At 41.7% G+C, this 25,983-nt stretch overlaps 1 protein-coding gene across 12 annotated transcripts in view; it reads left to right on the forward strand.

Moving 5' to 3' along the window:
- The window catches only part of LOC132403864 (phosphatidylinositol 4-phosphate 3-kinase C2 domain-containing subunit beta-like), a 255,698-nt gene that overhangs the window by 13,065 nt on the left and 216,650 nt on the right, over positions 1–25,983 (forward strand). For 11 of the 12 annotated variants that reach the window (XR_009515373.1, XR_009515375.1, XR_009515374.1 and 8 more), the window contains exons 2-4: positions 11,747–12,967; positions 20,293–20,414; positions 25,364–25,521. Coding sequence is in view for 7 of the 12 variants with exons in the window: in XM_059987618.1 (XP_059843601.1) it covers positions 11,798–12,967; positions 20,293–20,414; positions 25,364–25,521 (1,450 nt within the window). In the remaining 5 variants the exon portion in view is untranslated. Of the gene's footprint in view, positions 1–6,529; positions 6,685–11,746; positions 12,968–20,292; positions 20,415–25,363; positions 25,522–25,983 lie in introns of all 12 variants that reach the window. The other variant, XM_059987619.1, reaches the window with a different exon arrangement.

Here is a 25,983-nt window from a genome sequence, read left to right on the forward strand (position 1 = left end):
TAATAAACCTGATTCTGTTAGGAATGTTACTGGGAAGAATTCATAGGGATAGAGATTATGAGCATTTGGAAAACTGTGGCCTAATTAGGGAGAGCCAGGATGGCTTTGTCCGGGGTGAGTTGTGACTTACTAACTTCATTGAGCTTTTGGATGAGGTGATGAGAGCAATTGATAAAAGTGGAGCTGTGGATGTTGTCTATATGGATTTTATTAAGGAATTTGACAAGGTCCCTCATTACAGAATCATCTAGAAAACTAAGAGGCAAGGGATCCACAGTGAATTAACCATTTGGATTCAGAACTAGTTTGCCCATCGAAGACAGAGAGTAGTGGTCGAATGGACTTATTCTGGCTGCAGGTCTGTAATTAGTGGTGTTCTTCAGAGATCTGTACCAGGACCTCCTGTGTTGGTGATGTATATAAATGACCTAGAGGACAGTGTGGACAGGTTGATTAGCAAGTTTGCAGATGATACGAAGATTGATGGTGCTGTGGATAGCATAGAGGACTGACAAAGAATACAGCAGGATATAGATCAGTTGCAGAAATGGCAGATGGAGTTTAACCCGGCCAGATGTGAAGCGTTGCGCCTTGGCAGGACAAATGTAAGGGACAGTACACTGCTAAGGGCAAGACTCTTAACAATATTGATGAGCTGAGGGATCTTGGGGTCAAAATTCATAGCTTCTTGAAAGAGCCTACACAGGTTGACAGGAATGTTAAGAGGGCATATGACATGCTCACCTCTATTAGTCGAAACATTGAGTTCAAAAGTCAGGAAATTATGTTGCAGCTTAATAAAACCCTAGTTAGGCCCCATCTGGAGAACTGCATACAGTTCTGGCTGTCCCATTATAGGGAAGATGCTGAAGCTTTGGAGAGGGGACAAGAAGTCCTGATGAAGATTCTCAGCCAAGAAGATTGACTGTTCAGGCAAACACGAGGAAATCTGCAGATGCTAGAAATTCAAGCAACACACACATACAGAATGCTGGTGGAACGTTTCAATCAGACGAATGATTGCTTTTGTAACATTAATGGCCAGAAGGTCTATATTACAAAACTGGAAAGAAGTAAATCCTCCTACCACGTTTCAGTGGTTTTCTCAAACTATTTCTTATCTGAGCCTGGAAAAAAATTAGAAGCACTATTTTTGACTCATCAATTAAATTTGAAGAAACTTGGAGACCGTTCATTCGACATTTTCATATGAATTAATTTGGCCTTTTCCAGACCTTCTTTCTGCTTATTCATGTTCAGGTATGGAGTTCTGGAGTTTTTTGACACTATCATATACTTGTAAACTATTATTATTGCCCATGTTAGTTTAGTTTAGTGTTTTATTTTTCTTAATATATATTTTTTTCACATATTTTCAAATTTTTTCTTCTTTTAACGGTTATTTTTGTTTTTGTTTCATATATAATCATATGGACTTGATTGATTAAGGTATTTTTTTCTGTTGATGTTTAATAGGATATTGTTATCTTATTATTAATGCGACTTCAAGTCTATTGTATTCATAATTTACTCATTATTACGTTATGTTTTTTTTATATGTATACATGAAACTCAATAAAAAGATTGAAAAAGAAAGAAAAAGAATGCTGGTGGAACGCAGCAGGCCAGGCAGCATCTATAGGGAGAAGCAATGTTGACATTTCGGGCCGAGACGCTGCCTGGCCTGCTGTGTTCCACCAGCATTTTGTGTGTGAAGATTGATTGTTTGGTCATTTCCATATTTGCTGCCTGACCTGCTGAGTTCTTCCAGCATTTTGTGTGCATTGGTCTGGATTTGCAGCATCTGCGGAGCTTCTTACGTTTACCAAGATGCTGCCTGGATTGCAGGGCAGGTGCTGTAATGAGTGGTTGGACAAACCTGGGTTGTTTTCTGTGCAGTGGTGAGGACACGGGAAGATCTGTTAGAGGTTTATAAGATTATGATAGATAGAGAAAATTATATTTTTCCCAGAATTTAAATGTCTAATACCAGAGGGCATGCATTTAAGTTGAGAGGGGAGTAATTTCAAAGAGGTATGAAAGGCAATCTTCTTACACAGAGAGTGGTGGGTGCCTGGAATGGGGCTTCCTGGGGTGGATTCAAATGCTTATCTAAATTTAAAAGTATTTAAGAGACAGATACTTACAAGAGATGGTTAGGCATATAACCGTGAAAAAAATGGAAGGATATGGGCATTGTGTAGAAAAGAAAACTATTAGCTTAATTGGCCATTTGATTACTAATTTAATTGGTTCTTCACATTGCTGTTTGACAGCTCACTCTGCACATACTATATTACCTGCTGCATTTCCTCAACGGTAACTGCTTTTCAAAAGTACTTCATTGCATATAAAAGCTATAAAGCAAATTCAATAGAATATAGAAAAAGCTAAGCACATAAACACACATATGTATAATATACATACAAAGTTCAAAGAGCATTTAGCATTGAAGTATGTATACATTATACAATCTTGAGACTTGGCTCCTAACAGGCAGCCACTAAACAAAGAAACCATTAAAAAAGGACCATCAAATACCCACCATGCAGAGAGAAAAAAATCAAATCATGCACATCAGAAACACAATCAAATAACGTTCTGAGCTGGGCCACAAAGTGTCTGTTCCCAGACCCGTCATTCATTGCTTCATTGGAGCAAAAACCGGCCCATCCATTGCCTCAAGCACTGATACCCTGACCTTTTCAATCTTGCCCTGGCATCTAAATCGCTGTCCAAACATTGGGTTACACACACACAAACACATCACATACAAAAGGGATATATAAATTAAAGGTCTAAGGTAAGAGGGGAGAGTTTTAAAAGGAATCAGGAGAAACTTCGTCATACAGAGGGTAATCTTTATATGGAACAAGCTGTGAGACAAAGTAGTTGAGGTAGGCACAGTAACAATAATTAACAGGTATTTAGATAAGTAAAAAAGGATAGGAAAGGGTTCAAGAAATTTGGGCCAAAAATAGGCAAATAGGACTAGATCAGATGGGAACTTTGGTTGACATGTTGGTTCCATTCTGAATTATTCTGTCACTATGACTATCTCACACACACACACACACACACACACACACACACACACACACACACACACACACACACACACACACACACACACACACCCCTCCCCCCACCCCCGACCTTTGCAATCCAGCCTGGCACCTAAATCGCTGTCCATACATTGGGTTAAACACACAATACATAGTTACACACCCACTTGTACCCAACAGTGACAAAATCATGCTTGTTTACACAGTCAACATTTTGCTTAGTTAATAATAGCCAGGTATTTAGGAGAAGCTCACAGCTTGATAAAGACATCATTTTCTTTTAATTTTGCAGCTGGAACTGTTTTCACTGTGCTCCTGGCAGTGATGAATTGTGTGGCCATGATGTTTAAGTGTCTTATTTAAGCCTCGCTCTGTCACTTGCTGTGGACTCATACGGATGTGTTGTAATCACTTCTTGCTCAGGAGAGTGACCCTCACCTAATCTGGAGATCAACTGACATGATGTAGTCAGTGTTTTGCCAACCCCTTCTAAAGAGGCATTACAGAGAGAAATCCGTTCCATGATGTGCCCATGGAGCTGTGTAGTTTGATTCAGATGTATTACTGAAAATGCTGGAAACACTCAGCTGTCCAAGCAATTTCTGTGGAAACAGCAACAATTAATGTTTCAGGTCCAGGACCCATCATTAGAACTTACGTTAGAGCAGAATGTTACCTGTTTCTCTTTTCATAGATGCTGCCTGACTTGCTGTCTTTTCTGTATTTTCTTTTGTATTTTCTGTATTTTTGTGTATTTTCTTTTGTGAATTGAAACAAGATACATACAATTATATAGAGTTACAAAATAGAAACAGCCCTAACTACCCTCCAGGCCTCTGTTCCAAAGAAGCTTCCTCCCACCCTCTTCATCTAACCATGTCTACGTATTCTTTTTCACGCTCTATCTGTCTTCCCTGAAACTGTAGACGCTCAGCTGGTCCCTTCATTGCTTTTCAGTATCCTTACTGGCTGCATCATGGCCTGGTATGGAAACACCAATACCCAGGAATGGAAAAGATGACAGAAAATAATAGATCAACACGTACAACATGCTGGAGGACCTCAGCAGGTCGGGCAGCATCCGTGGAAACGAACAGTCAATGTTTTGGGCTGAGACCCTTCGTCAGGACTGAAGAGGGAGGGGGCAGGGGCCCTATAAAGAAGGTGGGGGAGGGTGGAAGGTGCCAGGTGAAAAACCAATCAGAGGAAAGATCGAGGGGTGGGGGAGGGGATAGGCAGGAAAAGTGAAGAAGGAATGTAAGGGGAAAGCACTATGGGTAGTAGAAGAAGGCAGAATCATGAGAGAGGTGATAGGCAACTGGAAGAGGAGGCAGAGTGAAAGTGGGATGGGGGAAGGGAGAGGGAGGGAATTACCAGAAGTTGGAGAATTCAATGTTCATACCAAGCGGCTGGAGACTACCCAGACAGCAGATGAGATGTTGCTCCTCCAACCTGAGTTTGGCCTCATCATGGCAGTAGAGGAGGCCATATATGGACATGTTCGAATGGGAATGTGAGCAGAGTTGAAATGAGTGGCAACCAGAAGATCCTGTCTGTTGTGGCAGACGGAGCAGAGGTGCTCAACAAAGCGGTCCCCCAATCTGCGTCGGGATACTTAGGTTGGAGGAGCAACACCTCATATACCGACTGGGTAGTCTCCAGCCCCTTGGTATGAACATTGAATTCTCCAACTTCCAGTAATTCCCTCCTTCTCCCTTCCCCATCCCACTTTCACTCTGCCTCCTCTTCTAGTTGCCTATCACCTCTCTCATGATTCTGCCTTCTTCTACTACCCATAGTGCTTTCCCCTTACATTCCTTCTTCACTTTTCCTGCCTATCCCCTCCCCCACCCCTTGATCTTTCCTCTGATTGGTTTTTCACCTGGCACCTACCAGCCTTCTCCTTCCCACCCTCCCCCCACCTTCTTTATAGGGCCCCTGCCCCCTCCCTCTTCAGTCCTGACAAAGGGTCTCGGCCCGAAACATTGACTGTTCGTTTCCACGGATGCTGCCCGACCTGCTGAGTTCCTCCAGCGTGTTGTACGTGTTGATTGGACTACAACATCTTCAGTGCACTTTGTGTTTAGAAAATGATAGATGTAGTCCAGTACATCACAGGCAAAGCCCTCCTCATGGTTTACTTGGTGAGCAGCCACAAGAAAGCATCTTTCATTATCCACCATCCAGACTGTGCCTCTTCTCACTGCTACCATTGGTGAGGAGGTAAAGGAGCCTTAGGTCGCAAACCACCAGGTCTAGGAACCGTTATTATGCTACAGCCAACAAGCTCCTGAACCAGTGTGGATAACTTCACCCACAACAACTCTATACTAATTCTACAACTTACAGACTCACTTTCAAGGACTCTTGACAACTCATGTTTTCAGTATTTTTAGTAATTAATTTACTTACTTGGGAATATCACATGGTAACAGGCCCTTCATGTCCAATAAGCCTATGCTGCCCAATAATACTCTGGGAGGAAACCAGAGCATCAGGAGGAAACCCATAAGGTCATGGAGAGAACATTCAAACAGCAGAGGAATTGAATCCAAGATGCTAGCACTGTAATAGAGTCACACTAACCATTATGGAACTGTGCTGTCTCTCATTGCCAAACTGCAAAACTGAGGAAGCATCACAGTGTCTGAGGGGGATGCAGAGAAGCATAATATCATTAGGATTAGTCAGCATGGCTTTGTCAAAGACAGGTCGTGCTTTACCAGCCTGATTAAATTTTTTGAGGATGTGACTAAACACGTTGATGAAGAAAGAGCTGTAGATGTAGTGTATATGGATTTCAGCAAGGCATTTGATAAGGTGCCCCATGCAAGGCTTATTGAGAAAGTGAGGCGGCATGGGATCCAAGGGGACAATGCTTTGTGGATCCAGAACTGGTTTGCCCACAGAAGGCAAAGCATGGTTATAGTCAGGTCATATTCTGCATGGAGGCCGGTGACCAGTAGTGTGCCACAGGGATCTGTTCTGGGACCTCTACTCTTTGTGATTTTTATAAATGACCTGGATGAGGAAGTGGAAGGATGAGTCAGTAAATGTGCTGATGATCCGAAGGTTAGAGGTGTTGTGGATAGTGTAGAGGGCTGTCAGAGGTTAAAGTGGGACATCGATAGGATGCAAAACTGGGCTGAGAAGTGGCAGATGGAGTTCAACCCAGAAAAGTGTGAGGTGATTCATTTTGGTAAGTCAAATATAATGGCAGAATATAGCATTAATTGTAAGACTCTTGGCAGTGTGGAGGATTAGAGTGGTCTTGGGGTTTGAGTCCATAGGATGCTCAAAGCTGCTGCGCAGGTTGACTCTGTGTTTAAGAAGGCATACGGTGTATTGGCCTTCATCAATCATGGGGTTAAGTTTAGGAGCCAACAGGTAATATTGTAGCAATATAGGACCCTGGTCAGACGCCACTTGGAGTACTGTGCTGAATTCTGGTTGTCTCACTACAGGAAGGACGTCAAAACCATAGAAAGGATGCAGAGGAGATTTACAAGGATGTTGCCTGGATTGGGGAGCATGCCTTATGAAAATAGATTGAGTGAACTCAGCCTTTTCTCCTTGGAGCGACAGTGGATGATAAGTGACCTGATAAAGATATACAAAGGTATTGAGTGGCATTGATCATGTGGATAGTCAGAGGCCTTTTCCCAGGGCTGAAATTGCTAACACGAGAGGGCACAGTTTTAAGTAGGTATAGAGGAGATGTCAAGAGTAAGTTTTTATGCAGAGAGTGGTGAGTGAGTGGAATGGGCTGCCGGTGACAGTTGTGGAGGTGGAAACGATAACGTCTTTTAAGAGACTCCCGAATAGGTACATGGAGCTTAGAAAAATAGTGGGCTATGGGTAACCCTAGGTCGTTCTAAGTATGGACATGTTCGGCACAGCTTTGTGGGGTGAAGGGCCTGTATTGTGCTGTAGGTTTTCTATGTTTTTATACCGTTGGTGGAGCAACATTGTGCCAGTAGGTCTGTTCTCAGGGTGTGGCAGCAGAACAAGTGTCAAGGGAGGACCACACTGTCAGGGCCAGAGTGCGAGTGGCATGCAAAGCTGAGGGAATGCTGCAGTGCCATGGGAATGCTGAGGGGTGATGATGAGGGGTATCCTACTGCTGGAGGGGCAATACTGATGGAGCACTGTATTGTAAAGGTCTCACTCCATTAAAGGCTATTAAAGTATTCCTGTTTTAAGCTGGGTTATCAATCTAAGTATTATTTTTTATTTGATTATTTGTCAGTCTGTGTTTATGTATAGATTTTTTTAATAATTATATTGTATTTCTTTATTTTCCTGTAACTACTTGCAAGGAAATGAATCTGAAGGTAGTTTATGGTCACATGCAAAGTACAAAGTACAAAATAAATGTATCATTGAAGAACCTGCATGTGGCAATGAACAACACTGAGATTTGTTTGGTTGCAAGCACTACTGTTAGCCCAAGAAACACAATAGAATCAATGAAAGACTGGGCCCAACATGAAAGACAAGCAACCAATATGCAAAAGGCGACTAACTGCATGTACAAAAGAAAAAAAATAGTAACAATATATAATTTAACAATAAATATCAAAAGCATGAGATGAAGAGTCCTAGAAAGTGAGTCCATATGATGGGGAACAGTTCAGTGATGGAGCAAGTGAAGTTGAATGAAGTTATCCCCAGTGGTTCAAGGGACTGATGGTTGAAGGTTAACAACTGTTCATAAACCTGGTTATGTGGGTTCTGAGGCTCCTGGAAGCAGTGAGAAGGGAGGATGGTGGGGGCCCTTGATGATGGATGCTACCTTCCGGCGAAAGTGCTCCATGTAGATATGCTCAGTGCTGGGGAGGGCTTCACCGGTAATGGACCAGCCCATATTCACTACTTTTAGAAGGATTTTCCATTCAAAGGGATTGGTTTCCATACCAGGCCTTGGTGCAAACCAGTCAATGTCCTCTTTACCACACATCTGTAGAACTTTGGCAAATTTTTAGATGTCATGCTGAAACTTTGCGAACTTCTAAAGCACTGCTGTGCTGGGCCCAGGACAGACTGTCTGAAATGATAACACAGAGGAATTTAACATTGCTAACCCTCTCCACCTCTGATTTCCCAATGAGAACTGGCTCATTGGGATCTTGCGGATGCTGCCTTCCATGAACTTGTTTCCTTGATCTCAACTCCAAATAAATTTTTCCCCTGAATTTTCTATTGGATTTCTAAGTGACCATCTTACACTTTTGTCTCCCTCACATGCAAATGTGGAATACAGTGCTGGGAAATGTTTGATAATGGATTTTAGTAAAAGGAACAGTAGTGCAGACAATGATCTAAATGGGGAGAAAACTCAAACATCAGAGGTGCAGAGGGACTTAAGAGACCTCATGCAAGACTCGCAGAAGGTTAATTTATAGGTTGAGTCTGTGGTAAAGAAAGCAAATGCAATGTAGGCATCTATTTCAAAGTGAATAGAATATAAAAGCAAGGCCATAATCCTAAGGCTTTATAAGACACTAGTCAGACCACACTTGGAGTATTGTCAACATTTTTGGGCCCCACATCTCAGAAAGGATGTGTTGTCATTGGAGAGTCCAGGAGAGATTCACGTGGACGATGCTGGGAATGAAGGGGTTAACTTATGAGGCTCATTTGGCAGCTTTGAGCCTGTACTCACTGGAATTTAGAAGAATATGGGGGCGAGGTAGGATCTCATTGAAACCTACTGAATTTTGAAAGGAGTAGATAAGGTGGATAGGACATATCCAGAACTAGAGGGCACAGCCTCAGAATTGACAGGCAACATTTTTGAACAGAGGTAAGGAGTCTTTTTAGCCAGAAAGTAGTGAATCCATGGAATACTCTGCCACAGGCTTCAGTGGAGGCCAAGTCCATGGGTTTATTTAAAGCAGAAGTTGATCATTTCCTAACCGGTCAGGGCATCAAACGATATGGCAAGAAGGCAGGGGTATGGGCCTGAGTGGGATCCATGATCAGCTATGATGGAATGGCGGAGCAGACTCAATAGGCCGAATGGCCTAATTCTGCTCCTATGTCTTATGGCCTTACGGTCTAAACATCTTCCCCCTATCCATTCTATTGAGCCCTTTCACAGAAATGGCTTTCAATGACCTCAGGTGTCATAGAGACATAGAGTTGCACCCATCAATACTAATTCCTATTTCCAGTTTTGGGTCCAGCACCTTCTGTTCCTTGCAATGTTATGATCTGAATGTTCAAACACTATCACATAACATAAAATTATGCACAGAGAAAGCACAAGATGGGCACTGCTGAACTGTGAATTCTAGTTACTCAGTGTCTGCAACACACTGTACAGTTCAGTCGAGCTAACAAGTGGCAGAGTACAGCAAAGAAGGTAAACATAGCTTGCTTCCAGCGAAGTCTGTTCTGCCCCTGCTGGAGCTGCAGAGAGGCTTGGATTAATGAGAATGAGCCAGATTTGTCCAGTGCAGTGTTTTTGTGCTTGTATCAGTTGCAGCAAAGCATGTTCAGGCAAGCCAAGATGACCATAGATGGCACTTTAGATTCTTTCAATTGAAATTTCAACATAGATTGAATATACAGAAAGCATGAAATAGCTTTTTCACTGCAAAGACATGGAAGAAGTCATTTTGGTTGTGTCAGTGATAAAGCATGTTAGCTGATGTAATCCTTGCTACCTCCTGCCAAACAAAGAGGCTAAATATTTGAAGCTTTGGTTGAACTAGTTGAGCAGCTGTGCCATGGTAGTGTAGCGGTTAGCACAACATTATTGCGGCCTGGGGCATTCCGGAGTTCAGAGTTCAATTCTGGTGCCTTCCAGAAGGGATTTTTACATTCTCCCTGTGAAAGGTGTGGGTTTCTTCTGGGTGCTCGGGTTTCTTCCTAAGACATAGCCGTTAGTGAGTTAATTGGTCATTGTAAGTTGACCTGTGATTAGGCTAAGGTTACTGGGCATTGCAGCTTGTTGGGCTGGAGGGGCTTCCTCCACGCTATTTCTAAAAAATAATTAACTAAATAAATAAAAATGTTCCCTCCTAGTGCTATAGTTCAATAGGCATTCAAATGACACTTCAATAGAGTGAAATATTTAATTTCAAAACTGATTGTTCACCATTGAATGCATGGTACATGTTTGTAACTATTTAGAGGATGTCATGGATTGTGAAATGTCCTAGCTACTCAATGGATCTGGAAGAAGGCTCCTCAGTTAGGAGCAAATAAATTTCAAGCAGGCATTCGATTTCATGTGGATGAGAGGGTGGGAAGTGATACTATGGACCCATTTGGAACAGTCACAACACGCTGAAGCTGACCATATAAACAATGTTGTTTCTCTTCAATAGAATCAGAATCAAGTTTATTATCACTGTCTCATTGCTGTTTTGTGGCAGCAGTAAGTACAAGACATAAAAAATTGCTGCATGTTACAAATAAATTGATAAATAAACAAACAAATAAATAAATAGTGCAAAAGAGGAATAGCAGGGCAGTGTCCATGAACTGTTTAGCAAACTGGTGGCAGAGGAGAAGAAGCTGTTTCTAGAAGATTGAATGGAGGTCGTCAGGCTTCTGTGTGTGGGCCCAGAATAAGATGTAGGTACCCAGGAGTCTGAAATGGCTTACCCTTCCCACTGCTAACCCCTCAGTGAGAACAAGTGTGTGTTCTCCCAACCTCCCCCTCCTGAGGTCCTTAATCAATTAATTCCTGATCTTGCCGATATTGAGTTCAAGGTTGTTGTTGTGTCATCTCCCAACTAGCCAATCTATCTCACTCCTGTATGTCTCCTTGTCATCAGCTCTTCTTATTTTTTGTTATTTATTTATTGCATGCAATCATTTTATTGTTTAGCTCTGATATGATTGGGTACTTGTGAACTGGCCAGGCCCTTAAAAAGGGTTTTCTTTTCCCACCACTTCATTTCAAACCTAGAGTTTGCAATTTAGAGGTAGGATTGATATTGCTGTAAATTTATACAATTATGTATTTGTGTCCTTTAACTTTAACGTAAATTGTGTAAGATTGTTTTTCTAAACAACAATAGCAGGAAGACAAAATCTTATTTTTGCTGCACTGTCAATAGTCCTATCCTATGGATAAGATGTTAAGTTGAAGTTCCATCTCCTCTCCCAAGTGGACATGAAGTATCCAATAACTCTATTTGAGACAATATTAATGTAACAGTTAGTGCAATGCTATTACAGCTTGTGGCATCCAAGTTCAAAATTCAATTGCGGCACTGTCTGTAAAGAGTTTGTACGCCCTTACTGTGAACCGTGTGGGTTTCCTCACACATTCCAAAGACGTACTGGTCAGAAGGTTAATAGGTCATTGTAAATTATCCTGTGATTAGGCTAGTTTTAAATAAGTGGGTTGCTGGTCTGCATTGCTTGTTCATCCAGAAGGGCCTGTTCTGTACAGTATTTCTAAATAATAAAATAAAATAATACAATAATTTCTTCTGCAACAGTTGGGGTCTGAAGTTGGTTCAGCACTCAGGACCTGTCAGCCTTTAAATATTCTGTGCTTTTGTAACCAATTGTTCAAGAGATTCTCCAGACCCCAGAAGAATTTTCAGAATCAATTTTTTAGCACTTGAGTACACTTGATGTGAGCTATTGCAGTTTAATTATTTATAGTTATAAATGTCGCTCAGATGAATATACTTCACAAATTTCTTGTTTTTCAGGTTGTCTGATTAGACTGGGATAACCCTGTTCCTTGGATGTGAGGGGTTAAAATGGAACCTTGGAGACCTTCCCTACCAGTGGACAAAACCTCCCCAAGTCATCAGCCGTGTGCCCCTGTCAATCCTTCAATCCAGGCTCCGTATGGATGGCAACTAAACTATATGGAAGATGAAGATAGTGCACCCATACGTAGCCCTCAGCCAATATCCAATACATTCAACTTTCAAAGGAGCCCAAGTGTCGATAGTCTGATGAATCCACTGCCAAGTTACAACATGCCTTGCCCACCTTATCCACAAACATACCTGGAATCTCTGAAACACCATAGTGAGTCAGTGATGGGCAGTCAGAGAGTAGAGTATGGGCAACTCGACACTGAGAATCAGGGAACACAGGCATCAGCTGATGTACTAAATGCTTGTTATTTGCAATCTCTGAAGGAAACTTCTGATCGGCAACTTCCTTCAAACCAAATATGCGGTGGACAAGAATGTTACCATTTTCAGAGAAATCCTGAATGTGAATATGGAATACCACACACCAAAGCTGTCCCTTATCCAGTTAGTCCCGAGCAAGTGGTGAATCCAGATCCATTTAATTATGTTCCTCATATGCCAACTCCATTATCACCTACCTTGTGGCAAAAGAGTGCCTTGAGGAGTTTTAACCAGTCCTCATTTGATCAACTAATAGCACCTATTACAGCAGGATCTTGCCAATTTCCACCCGATCTACACCAGTTGGGCTATGATCCAAAATGGTTAGCAGGGGGTTATCACGAAGATTCGCCTGCACAGGTTCAAGAAGCCATTCCACCTGCAACTTATTCACCCAGCCATTTTTGTCCAGCTTTTAAAATGAGCCCAAGTAAGGAACCAGAGCAACATGTACAGTCAGGAGCTGTGACTGATCCCTTCCTAGAAACATCAGACGCTGAGGAAGATTCCACCTGCTTGAACTCATCTCAGTTACCAATTGGGTTTGAGGCACTGGGACATTCCAGTATAAATGTTCCTTACCAGTGCTCAGACCCCCCATTAGTCTCAGATCTGCCACACAGTTATGAAACAGAAAGTACTTTGAATCAAACATCACAGCCTCTGGCTTTGCTGCCATCCTCGTCAATGAATTTTCCTCAGCCAGACGTTCAGCTGGAGCCATCAGTCTTTGACTTTCCCATCTGCAACCAGCAATTCTCACCTCAACCTAGCAAAAATACTGTAAGTAACATTTAATGAATGAGGACATCATAAAATCTAAAGATCTAAATTTGTTGCATGTACATCGAAACATACAGTGAAATGGGTCATTTGTGTCTAATCAAATCGATGATTTTATGTTTGGAAAGTGTCGCCCCCCCCCCCCCCCCCCCCGCTTCCAGCGCTAACAGAGTAGGCCGCCAACTCACTAATCCCAATCATACCTATGCCCTCAGGACGTGGGAGGAAACCAGGGTATCCAGGGGAAACCCATGCAGTCACGTGGGAATGTACAAACTCCTTATAGACAGGGGCAGGATTTGAACCCCAATCTTACAGCTGACACTCTAGCAGCCTATAACAGGGTGACCAAGACTGTACACAATCCTCCAGATGTGGTCTCACCAGTGACTTACAGAACTGCAACATAATCCTGATCTTGATGCCCTGACTGATGAAGGGCAGCATGCTAATTCCCTGCTTCCCCACCTTGCCTTCTCGAGCAGGCACTTGTACCCCCAGGTCCCTCTATTCCACTACACTCATCAATGCCTTGTTAGTTGCTATATAGGTCTTTTCCTGATTTAAATGCCCAAGGTGGATCACCTCACACTTATCTAAGTTGAAATCCATTTGCCATTCCTCAACTGATCAAGATCTCTTTGTAGTTCACTGTAATGTGCTTCATTATCAACAGGAGCCCCTAATTTAGTGTCATCAGCAAACTTGCTCATGGTTCCATGGATATTGACATCCAAATCATTTACCGACATAATGAATAACAGAAGTGCCAACGTGAGCGCTACCCTCTAGTCACAAGCCTCTAGTTGGAGAATCAATGATCAACCATCACCCTCTGCTTTCCATCATTGACCCAATTCTGAATCCACCTCGCTAACTCCTCTTGAATCCCATGAGACCCACCCATCCAGATCAACCTGCCATGTGGGGCCTTGTCAAAGGCTTTACAAAAGTCCTTTGGTGTATGGCGTGTAAAAAAAAAAGAGTATGGTAAAGGGTGTATTGGGTGGAATAGAATTGCCAAGGAAAGCTAAAGATTAATTAAATTCCCCAAAACTATCCAGTGTAAAATGGATTTGGCAGAACAAATAACTTGGCATAACTTGGCAGAACAAATTCCAACACTGCACTTGAGAAGCGTGTTTAGTGGAAACTGATTTTGATCTCTTCAGAAACCTGCCTGTAGTTATTGAATTATGGCATTGTTCCACCGAGGATCGATATACTGAACTAAAGTGTTGTTTCTCAGTGCTGTGGTGCTTGGGCAATAAAGCAACACTCACTCAAAATCAAGTGTCACTTTCTTATCTTCTAAAACTTGTTGAACATAAAGTGAGGTAGAAGTTTAGACCTGGCACCAGGCAGTAAAAGATAATGTGCTTGTAATATTCTAGAAATGAAAGCCAATTAGCCAAATGGTTCATTTCTGTATCCTAGTACCCCACAATTCTAAATACAAAAATAGATGCAAGTCATCCTGCTGTATTCTCTAGACAAAGATAATAATGAACAGTGAGAAAATGAGGCTTCATTTGATCTTTAGTATTTCTATGTTATATTGACTGTTCTGTTGTACATACTATTTTTTTATAAATTAATGTAAATTGCACATTTCATATTTAGATGCAGACATAACATAAAGATTTTTATTCCTCATGTATATGAAGAATGTAAGTAATAAAGTTAATTCAATTCAATACAATTCAATTCAATTCAATCTTCCTGGAGAGTGCAAAGCATCTCATAAAGGATACCAAAGATCCAACGAAAAAAAGGGCCATTCAATGAAGTGTCCGGACCAATAGTTATCTTTTAATTAATGTCTCTAAAATGGTTTTGAAATTTGAACCTCACAATTATGACACTAATTACACTTCAGAGGAACTTGCACAGAGCACCGGCATGCTCTATACGGCCATTTCCGCCTTTTCTTCTCATGAGTGTGCATTTAGAATTGTGAAAAAGAGAAAATCACCTGATCTACAAATCTGACCTCTCTACATGGGGGTTCCTACCTTGAGGGTGTGGGGTGTGGAGAGTTGCATTGGTGGGTAGAGTTGTGATTAGCCTAACTGCTTGGTGAAAATAACTGTTTGAGTCAATAGGTCAGTAGGTACACTGAGAGAAATGTATACAATATACATCCTGAAATTCTTTTTCTTCACAAACATCCATGAAAACAGAGAATGAATGACAGTTAAATGTTAGAGCCCCAAAGTCCACCCCCAGCTCCCCCCTCCCACACACAAGCAGCAGGAAGGCAACAACCCCCCACCCCCAACCAGCAAAAAAGCATCAGCGCCTTCCACCACACACTCAAGCATGTAGCAAAGCATCAATAAAGGCACAGACTTGCAGTACCTCGAAGACTACTCGTTTACCCAGTAATTCTACATACCACAGGCTCTTTCTCTCCCAAATAAAGGAAAAAGTGGTGTCCCTGTTTCACAGCAAGAGGGGAGACTTAACAAACAACTCACTGATTTATGATGTTAAAAGTCTGCTGCGTCGCTTTTTCTGAGCTCTGCACCTAGAGAGCTGGCCCCAAAAAGGCTCAGGACTCTGGAACCCAGACATGGATGCTATGTAGCCTCCTCCTTAATGTAAATTGGACAAACAATCCATTAGCAGGGTGAGTGGGATCCTTCATGATGTTACTAGCCCTTTCCCAGCACCTTTCTGTATATATGTCCTTGATGTCAGGTAGGCTGGTGCCGGTGGAACATTGAGCACTTTTAACTACCTGTTGTAGAACAAATAGCCTGAGGAACAGCTTCTACCCCAGAGCTGTGGCCTCCATCACGCCACTCCCACAGAACAGTGACTGAACCTGTGAGCACACACAAGGACTCAAATACTTGCACTAATGGCACTTTGTGCATTACTGTGATATTCTGGTGCTGCTGCAACTTATCTATTTAACACTGTTTTCTATTACTGTCATGTTTTTATCTACCACTTAATTGTCTGAGAGGAAGCCAAACAAAGTTTCATCGTATCTATGTATAATGACAATAAAGATCATTCATTCTTTCATCCAGTCTGCCACCGTGCAGTGACACAGCATGTTAGGATGCTCTCTATTTTGTGTCTGTAGAATAATAGGAGTATAGATATGCATAGGCCAGCACTCGTCAACCTCCTTGGAAAGTAGAGGTGTTGCTGAGCTTTCTTGCTTGTGAAGAATACGTTCTGGGACCCAGTTGTACAGTGGTGTACTTAGACCGAGGAGTAGGAGTTTGTTCAAGTTCTGTGGGACAACAGTGTTGAATACCACATAGCTGTCCCTGTTTTCGAGGTGTGTCCGTGTCAGGTGCATGACCAATGCTATAGCATAGCATCTGTCTTTGAGCGGTTTTGTTGGTAAGCATATTGGTGTGGTTCAGTGTGGCCGGAATGGAGTATTTAATATGTGCCATTAATAGCCAATCAAAGCAGTTCATGATAATTGATGATTTATGTATGGTTTTAATTCAACACTAGAATTTATCAAAAACGATACAAAACAAAGACTGACAAACAACCAATGTGCAAACTGGGCAAATAAAAAAGTAAATAATACGGAGAACATGAGTTGTAGAGTACTTGAAAATGAGTCTGCAGGTTGTGTTCAGAGTTGAGATCCGTGAAGTTATTCACACCGGTTCAGGAGGCCGAGCTTTTTCAAATGATCCCATTTGAAGTTCCTATACTGGAGTTTACCTGTGCAAATGCTCCACAATGCACCTACCACACACCAGTAACCAGATTGAAGGATTACTCGTTGCCCCATTCAGAGCTGACATTGCTCCAAAATCAATAGATTCTTTAATATGGTGTCGTTGATACAACCAACACCATTTACTCCAAAGATCAAAAGAAGGTCAAGATGGTGCAAAAAAAATCACAAGCTGCTGGAGGAACAAACAGCATCAGTTGAGGCAAACGGATGGTTGATGGTTTAGGTTGCGACCCCTCTTTAGCCTGACCTGCTGAGTTCCATAAACAGTTTCTTTTTTTCTTGATCCAGGTTCAAATATCTGCAGTCTCTTATGTCTCTCAGAACGAATCAGAGATGTTTAATTTAGATCGATATGCATTTTTTAAAAAACAGCTTTGCCACTCAAATGAGTTAAGCTGGGAAAGTTAGCACCGGAAAATAAATTTCCAGTATTAACTTCTAATACTCCTGACTTGCAGGTAATTCAAATAACATGGACTATGCACTGAAACATAACAGATGATTTTGCTTTGTAATACATTTTTCATTAGCACTTTTATTAAAACCCAAACACCATAATGTGTCTATAAAATAGATTAATTGGGTACAGCGCTCCACTGTACTAAAGATGGCCAGTATATTGAAGGAGTGTCTTGCAAGACAAATGCCTCACTGTGGTGAATGAAGTCTGGCTCTTAACTGCAACAGCTCGTACATTCGTAATAATAAATGACACTGAAATGGAAGCAGGAAAATGACTGAAAGCAAGAGGATGGAATGAAGGATCTGAGTACTTAGTGAATGAGAGAGGAATGTATGGAGTGAACAAGAGAAGAACAGCATTCAAATATCTAAATTAATGTCAATAGCATAACAAAATCAGGAGGGACACTAATACATATGGCTTGAAAGTGGAAGTCATTAGAATCTGAAGTTCAGAGAGGGAGAAAACATATAAGAACAAGATTGATAGTCAGGATTTTAGGCTTGAGGCACTGTGTGTTACCATGGAAACACATATCCCATCCAAAATCTTCATTATCTCTCTTGCCAGCACTTCAGCATACAAGAGCTTAAATTATAAAGAACTGATGCTATTCTGGCAGGAATTTGATGAATGAGGCAGAACTGTGGGCAAAATCAGCCAGTGAGGCTTTCTGCTCCAGATTAACTTCTCCCCAAAGTGTGTAATGAACCAATAGAGACGCTGTGTTCAAAAAGCAAAATTACAGTCTTTAAGATGGTGAGGTTTAGCAATTATTAAATTAACTAGTTATTAAAGCCAATCATTTCATCAAGTCTGGCATAAAACTGCTCTGAATTAGAAGTAACTGGGCAAATTGAATCAACACACAAAATGCTTGAAGAACTCAATGTGTCAGGCAGCATCTATGAAGGGAAAAGGACAGTCAATGATTTGGTTCATCTGGACTGAAGCCAAGATGTAACACTCTTCTTATGTTAATAATCCAGAAAGAAATTAAGTTTACCTGCATCTCTAATCCATGGTGAACATATTCTTTCAGGTCGTATACATACTGTTCAATAATATTCTGGTTAGTACATAAGACCATAAGACATAGGAGCAGAATTGGGCCAGTCAGTCCATTGAATCTGTCCAACTATTCAATTATGGCTGATTTATTAACCTTCTCATCCCTTCCTTTCTCTTTGTTAACTTTCCCGGACAGTGGGTGGGTAACAGAGACCCCATACGGTCAACGGGAGGGTAACACAGTCGCTGTACTGACAGTGGGAGGGTAACAGAGTCCCCGTACTGTCAGTGGGAGGGTAACAGAGTCCACTACAGTCTCTACTTTGACACTACTATTTCCCGTGCTGAAGAAGTCTTCAGTGTCCTGCCTAAATGACTACCGTCCCGTTGCACTCACATCTATCATCATGAAGTGTTTCGAGAGGCTCGTCATGAGGCATATCAAGACCCTGCCGCCCCCCTCACTGGACCCCCTGCAGTTTGCGTACCGTCTCAACCGCTCAACAGATGACGCCATTGCCACCACCCTCCACCTGGCCCTAACCCACCTGGACAAAAAAGACACATACATTCGAATGCTGTTCATAGACTTCAGTTCAGCATTCAACACAATCATCCCTCAGAAACTGATTGGAAAGCTGAGCCTACTGGGCCTGAACACCTCCCTCTGCAACTGGATCCTAGTCTTCCTGACTGGGAGACCTCAGTCTGTCCGGATCGGGAGCAGCATCTCCAACACCATCACACTGAGCACGGAGGCCCCCCAGGGCTGTGTGCTCAGTCCACTGCTGTTCACTCTGCTGACCCACGACTGTGCTGCAACACACAGCTCAAACCACATCATCAAGTTTGCCGATGTCACGACCGTGGTGGGGCTCATCAGCAAAAGCGACGAGTCAGCTTACAGAGAGGAGGTGCAGCGGCTAATGGACTGGTGCAGAGCCAACAACCTGTATCTGAATGTGAACAAAACAAAAGAGATGGTTGTTGACTTCAGGAGGGCACAGAGCGACCACTCCCCGCTGAACATCGACGGCTCCTCAGTGGAGATCATAAAGAGCACCAAGTTTCTTGGTGTTCACCTCGTGGAGAATCTCACCTGGTCCCTCAACACCAGCTCCATAACAAAGAAAGCCAAGCAGTTTCTCTACTTTCTGCGAAAGCTGAGGAAAGTCCATCTCCCACCCCCCATCCTCATCACATTCTACAGGGATTGTATTGAGAGCATCCTGAGCAGCTGCATCACTGCCTGATTCGGAAATTGCACCATCTCAGATCGTAAGACCCTGCAGCGGATAGTGAGGTCAGCTGAGAAGATCATCGGGGTCTCTCTTCCCACCATCACGGACATCTACACTACACACTGCATCCGCAAAGGAAACAGCATTATGAAGGACCCCATGCACCCCTCATACAATCTCTTCTCCCTCCTGCCATCTGGGAAAAGGCTCTGAAGCTTTCAGGCTCTCCCGATCAGATTATGTAACAGTTTCTTCCCCCAAGCTATCAGACTCCTCAATACCCGAAACCTGGACTGACACCTTGCCCTACTGTCCTGTTTATTATTTATTGTAATACTTGCATTGTTTTGTGCACTTTATGCAGTCCTGTGTAGGTCTGTAGTCTAGTGTGGTTTTCTCTGTGTTGTTTTTTTTTCTCTATGTAGTTCAGTCTAGTTTTTGTACTGTGTCATGTAACACCATGGTCCTGAAAAATGTCTCATTTTTACTATGCACTGTACCAACAGTTATGGTTGAAATGACAGTAAAAGTGACTTGACTTGACTTGATTTTGCCACTCTTATTAATCAAGAACATCTGATCAAGGAAGTCCTAACCAGTTGTTTGAGCATTGAGGTCTGAAGCCTAGTCTGTTCTTCACTTCCTTCCCAACCATTGTGAGGTTTAAACATAGAAAATAAAAAACCTACAGCACAATACAGGCCCTTCGGCCCACCAAGTTGTGCTGAACATGTCCCTAACTCAGAAATTACTAGGCTTACCTATAGCCCTCTACTTTACTAAGCTCCATGTACCTATCTAAAAGCCTCTTAAAGGACTTTAAGGTGTTGCTCTTCTGTATTTTGTACCTTGTCATGTATTTCAATTTGTGTGCTGTTTTTGTTTGCAGTTTTCCACTTCCTTTGACTCGAAAGGCGAGCTGCTGCCTTTGGGGTACCGCCAGGTATATTTAATACATAAACCTGAGGGGAGCAATGAGGAGTTTGCCATCTTCCATGACTTCTTAAAGCAGTAAGTCTAGAATACCCAATGCTTAATGCCAATAAATTCGGATCTGTCCTTGTTTCTTAAGAACTTGATTACCGAATAGAAAGACTAAAAGAAGGGTCTTCCAGTGTGAGCTATTTACTTGTTCCATGTCACAGGTGTCTCAGTTTTTTTCCATTTCCATTGACTATGCATTTTTACCTTTAAAATCGGTCTTTATTTAAGAATACATTTTGCAGTACAGCTCCATTTGTTAATGGTACCACAGGAATTTCACATTTAGCACACAAGCAATTAAATAATTTTACTTTAAAAATGTCATTGGATTAATAGGCAAGACAACTGGATGTTTGAACATTCCTCTCAGTGCAGGTGTGTGCGCTGGGTAATTTTATAAATGAGTGCCCCTAGCATAAAGCTTTAGCTGACAGTTGCATATATTAAGAGTGCCCAAGAGCACCAGTTCGTAAAATCTATCCTAATCTCAACTCCTGCAGCCAATCGCCATCAATCAAGAAATCTTTAAATTTAATTTAGTCTTTTTAATGGTCCTCTGCTCTCTCTGCCTGACCTCGTTTGTATATTTCTTCTTGCACTTCAAGCTGCTTCAGCATTTCTAGTCTTACTTCATGTTTATCCTGGAATCTCTTGCAACTATTTTGCTTTGTTGCTGTATTTCCAGTCCTTCTGTAAATGATGCTCATTATTCATTCTTCCTTGAAAGACTCTGCTTTCTTGACATCTATTTGCAAGGTGCTGTTGTGAGACCAAGCCATTGAATTTGTCATTAGATATGTTTCTCTACAATTTATATCTTCCCTCCAGCGCTCTGCTTCCTTGGGAAGAAATTTCAGTGAATTCTTCACTTCAGTTGAAGTTTACTGTTGCATTCTAGAGTGGCTGTTATGGTTTCTTCTGGCTTTCAGTGTCTAGTTCCTATTTTTGTTTTGCTTCTACTTTCTGTTTTGGCTGCAATCTGTCTTAGCTAACCCCATGGTCCTGTCCTGACTGAGTTTCTGGGGTCCTCCACTTCAAGTCAGGTTTGGCTATTGTCCACTGCAGCAACAGTTGGCTCACCAGTCCGTCATTCCACTTACCTTTATTATTTTCTTTATTTAGAGATACAGCATCGTAACAGGCCCTTCCGGCCCAATAAACCCATTTACACCCATGTGACCAATTAACCTAGTAACCCAGATGCCTTTGGAATTTGGGAAGAAACCAGAGCACCCAGAGAAAAGCCACGTGCTCACAGGGAGAACATACAAACTTTGCACAGACAACAAACGGGATTAAACCCCAGCTGCTTGCACTGTAATAGCATTATGCAAAAAAACTACACCAGCATGCTGGCCGATTCTCTGACGTCCTAGCTGCTAAATGCAGGAAAGTGTCCTTTGTACGTTTAAAGATCCTGCATCCATCCTAAAATAGGGCAACAGAATCTTAACTTTATTTAGAGCAACAGCTCAGTTACAAGCCCTTCTGGTCCAATGTGCCATGCCACCCAGTTGAACCCATATCACCAATTAACCTACTAATCCATTCATCTTTGGAAGGTGAGGGGTATATGGAGCACCCGGAGGAAGCACATGCAGTCATATGGAGAATGTCCAAACTTTGTACAGACAGAGGCAGAAATTAATGCACTGTAATACCATTATGCTAATTGCTACACTACCATGCTGCCCCAAACTTTATGGAAATTATGTCAGTGGTGCAACAGAGAAACTTGATTAAAAATAAAGGGTTGAGATCCCAGAACTGAGTGTTCTAAATTATTTCAATTGGACTTCTGAAAAAAACAATCAAGCTTTCAAAGATGTAGGACTGAAGGGGAAAAAAATGTTGTGTCACAATTCCTAGGTCAACAGCTGCAGGAGAAAACTCGCAGCATGTTTCTCATTGGACTCTGGTGGGGCCAACATAAGTGGTATAAGTTCAGGCTTGCCCACACAGATTAAAAGTGCAGTGTTCAGCACTTGTTCCACAATCTCCACTTTCAACGTTCATTTACAAAAAGTTCAAAGGTATTTAAGTTTGGAAATGGCGTTCAATGCCTGTGACTGCAGTCAAAGCCACACTTCTCCCCAAACAGCCGATAACCGTACCAGAACCAGGTTTGATATCACTATCTAATACAATGTGAATGGTGTTGCTTTGCTGCAGCGTTGCAGAGCAAAGATATGAAAATATTATAGATTAAACATTAAATAAGTAGTGCAGAAGAAAAGGTAGTGTTCATGGATCAGACAGGCATCTCTTAGCAGAAAGGACGATCACTGAATCTGAGTCCTCTCTGATAGTAGTAATGAGAAGAGCACATTCATGCAGTTTAAAAGAACCAAAAGTATTTTCTATTCACATTGCATCAACATGGAACAGAACCTTGCTACAAAGCAGATAATAAGAAAAATAGTTCTTATTACACACAGCTCTTGGTCATTGCTCATTTGGTAGCACTCGTGAGCTCGTTGTAGTTCACGTCTCCCTCCAGAGGCTGATGCACAAACTTCAGCACCACTAATGTAAATGATCAGGTCAGTAATGGATTATGGTTGTAGGATCTCACTCTATGTAAATCAACAGCCAGGTTTCCCACCTTAGGATGTCGACAGCTCGACTTTTTTGAGTGTTTGGTAAGTAATTGGAGTTCCTGACATTAGGAAAGACACTTTACATTGTTCTTATTTGTTTGGATGAGGTCCAGTCAAGTGCCCCCTCCTTTCCACTGATGCAAATGATCCACATCTTCATTTACATCTATTATAATGTACAGTCAGTGGCCACTTTATTAGGTGTCTCCTGCGCCTAATAAAGAGGCCATTCAGTGTATGTTCATGGTCTTCTCCTGCCGTAGACCATTGCTTAAAGGCTGTACATTTAGAAATGCTCTTCTGCACACCACTGTTGTAGCGGTGTGGTTATCTGAGTTACAGTTGTTTTCCTTTCAGCTTGAAACAGTCTGACTTTGACCCCTCTCATTAACAAGGTGTTTTCCCCCAAAGAGCTGCTGCTCACTGGATTTTTTAGCATTATTATCTGTAAACTCTGGAGACTGTTTACGTAAAATTACAGGAAATCAGCAGTTTCTGATGTACTCAAACCACCCTACGTGACACCAACAATCATTCCATGTCAAAGTCACATACATCACATCTCTTCACCATTCTAATGTTTAGTCTGAACAACAATTGAACCTCATGAAAACGTCGGTCTGCTTTTCTGCATTGAGTTGCTGCCACACGAGTGGCTGATTAGATCTTTGCATACCAAGCAGGTACACAAGTGGTACCTAATTTAGTGGCTACTAAGCGTATTTTAAAGACATTCTTGGCCATTTCAGGTAGAGTCAAGAAACACACTGGGTAATCCCATATGCTACAGATCTCATGATTTTGCATTGAAATAATTCCATAAGAATATCAAAGTTGGGAGTGGTGCTACCCTTCAATAAAAGCATGGCTGATCTGTCTGAATGCTCATTTTCACCTCCCAGATTATCCTACCCGATCCCCGGAAAGCTTGCTTATCAGTCCTTTCTCTTTTCTTGCAGCCCTGCATGTGTTATTCTCCTGTTCCATTAAATCCAGTAACTAGAAAATCTTTTCTGTGTCTAGCAACAACTGGCAAAATGCCAAAACATCAGATTCCAGTCATCATCCTTGGTGGAGTGTACAAGCTGAAACACAGCAGTGTTTACATCTGTGGTCGCTGCTCACATCCTAGTGTGTGACCAAAATACCAATCTCTTTCAATGCTTAATTAAGTGCCTCATTTTAATATGTATATCATTAGCAGAGAAGTCAGTGTGCAGATACATCCCTGTCAATGATACAAACTAATGCAGAAAGCAATGGAAATTCACGGAGAGACCATTAGTATAAGTAATCAGTCCTACAATTAGACTTCATTGCAACTTGCCAACCACTGTGATATCTTATTGCCCTCTATGCCCTCAGATAGTTTACTGAGGTACCATTTTGCCAGCTCCTCCTGTTCTTGTAGGCAGAGAGTTGTCTTATAATCAGTCAGTTTTCTGCTGAAATACAAGACAATACTTCTCTAATTTGGATTACTCTTTAACTGTGCAGGGGATGGGGAAAGGAACCTTTAACACATGGTGCTTCAGTGAGTTGATGGAAAATCATTGCAAAGTCAGCAAGAATTAATCATAGAAGCCAGCACTTGAAACTTCACAGTAAAATGGTATAATTTTAACTGCTTTTAAACCTTGAAATCCTATTGGAGCTTCACTCTTCACTGCTACCCCTAAGGCAAGTGCAGGTGTCTTACAGTTCTTTGGAAGAGTAACTACGAACATAATTGAAAAGCAAAAAAAAATGCAGATGATAAAAATCTAGAGTAAACGTAGAAAGTACTGGGGCCTCAGCAGATCAAGTGCCATCTGTAGAGAGCGAACAGGCCTCATGTCTTAGGTCAGTGATCTCTCATCAAGCATCTGCTGAACGTCCCCAGTATTTTCTGCCATTATAATCAAGGAAGATATCCCATCTTTTCACTGTACAGATAGAGTAAGACATGCAATACATTTGCGGTATTTTACCCTTCGTGTTTATTTATTTTAGAGAAACAAGCCCTTCCGGACCACAAACCTGCGCCGCCCATGTGGCCAATTAACTTAGCAACCTGCATGTCTTTGGAATGTGTACCCAGAGAAACCCATACTGCCACAGGGAGAGCATATAACCTCCTTGCAGAAAGTGGCGGAAATGAGTTGGCACTGTAGTAGTGTTACGCTAATCACTATGCTACCTTGCTGCCCGGTTTCTCTTATATTTTACATATGAGAACATACATAGCTATTTTATTTCTCTTGCACGCTTCAGAGCGTCACAAAATGTAACAAAACATTTTATTTATTGTATGCAAAGTGAATTTTTATTCACCCCTCTCTCTCTCCCTCTTTTCTCTCTCATGTTCTTGTGTTGTGTTTGGTTTCTATTGCGCAGGCTGAGAGCTAAACACCCAAGTTCTGACCTACAGTCCAACCCTGGTCTGATCACCAGTATTGTCACAGCATTTCCGGAGGAGCTTCTCTGGGTCTGGCGTATCCCTGTAACCATTGTGTCGGATGTTTTTATGGAGCCAATACAAACACTCCCATACGGTTGGTAACTATTCAATAGATCTTTTTTACAAGCCCTAAAGGTAAAACCCACTATTAACATATGCAGAACATCTCCACTTATGAATGTGTATATGTGAATGCAGAGTAGTATTTTTTCTTTGTGAAATACAGTAAAAGATTCTCATATTTGTTTTATAGTAAAACTCAAGAACCCTTTGCAACCAGAAAATCAATTCACACTTTTACTCTGCAACGGAAGTGCTTAATCAGTGAGAAAACAGAGTTCTTTATAGCATTTTGTTATTAACATTGGCTCTGCAAGCAAGATTGGCACCAATTGCTTTTCTTTTAAGCTTGTTAAAAATGGTTGGGACCTTTCTTCTTAACCATGATAGCCCAAATGTAGATGTTTCTTCAACGGTACTGTTAGGTACAGAATCCCCAAAACTGTTACCTGGAATTGATGACAGAAAAATTGAATCAATTCAATTTAGGGTAGTA

The sequence above is a fragment of the Hypanus sabinus genome, chromosome 13 (assembly GCF_030144855.1).
Source record: "Hypanus sabinus isolate sHypSab1 chromosome 13, sHypSab1.hap1, whole genome shotgun sequence".
Taxonomy (NCBI): Eukaryota; Metazoa; Chordata; class Chondrichthyes; order Myliobatiformes; family Dasyatidae; genus Hypanus; species Hypanus sabinus.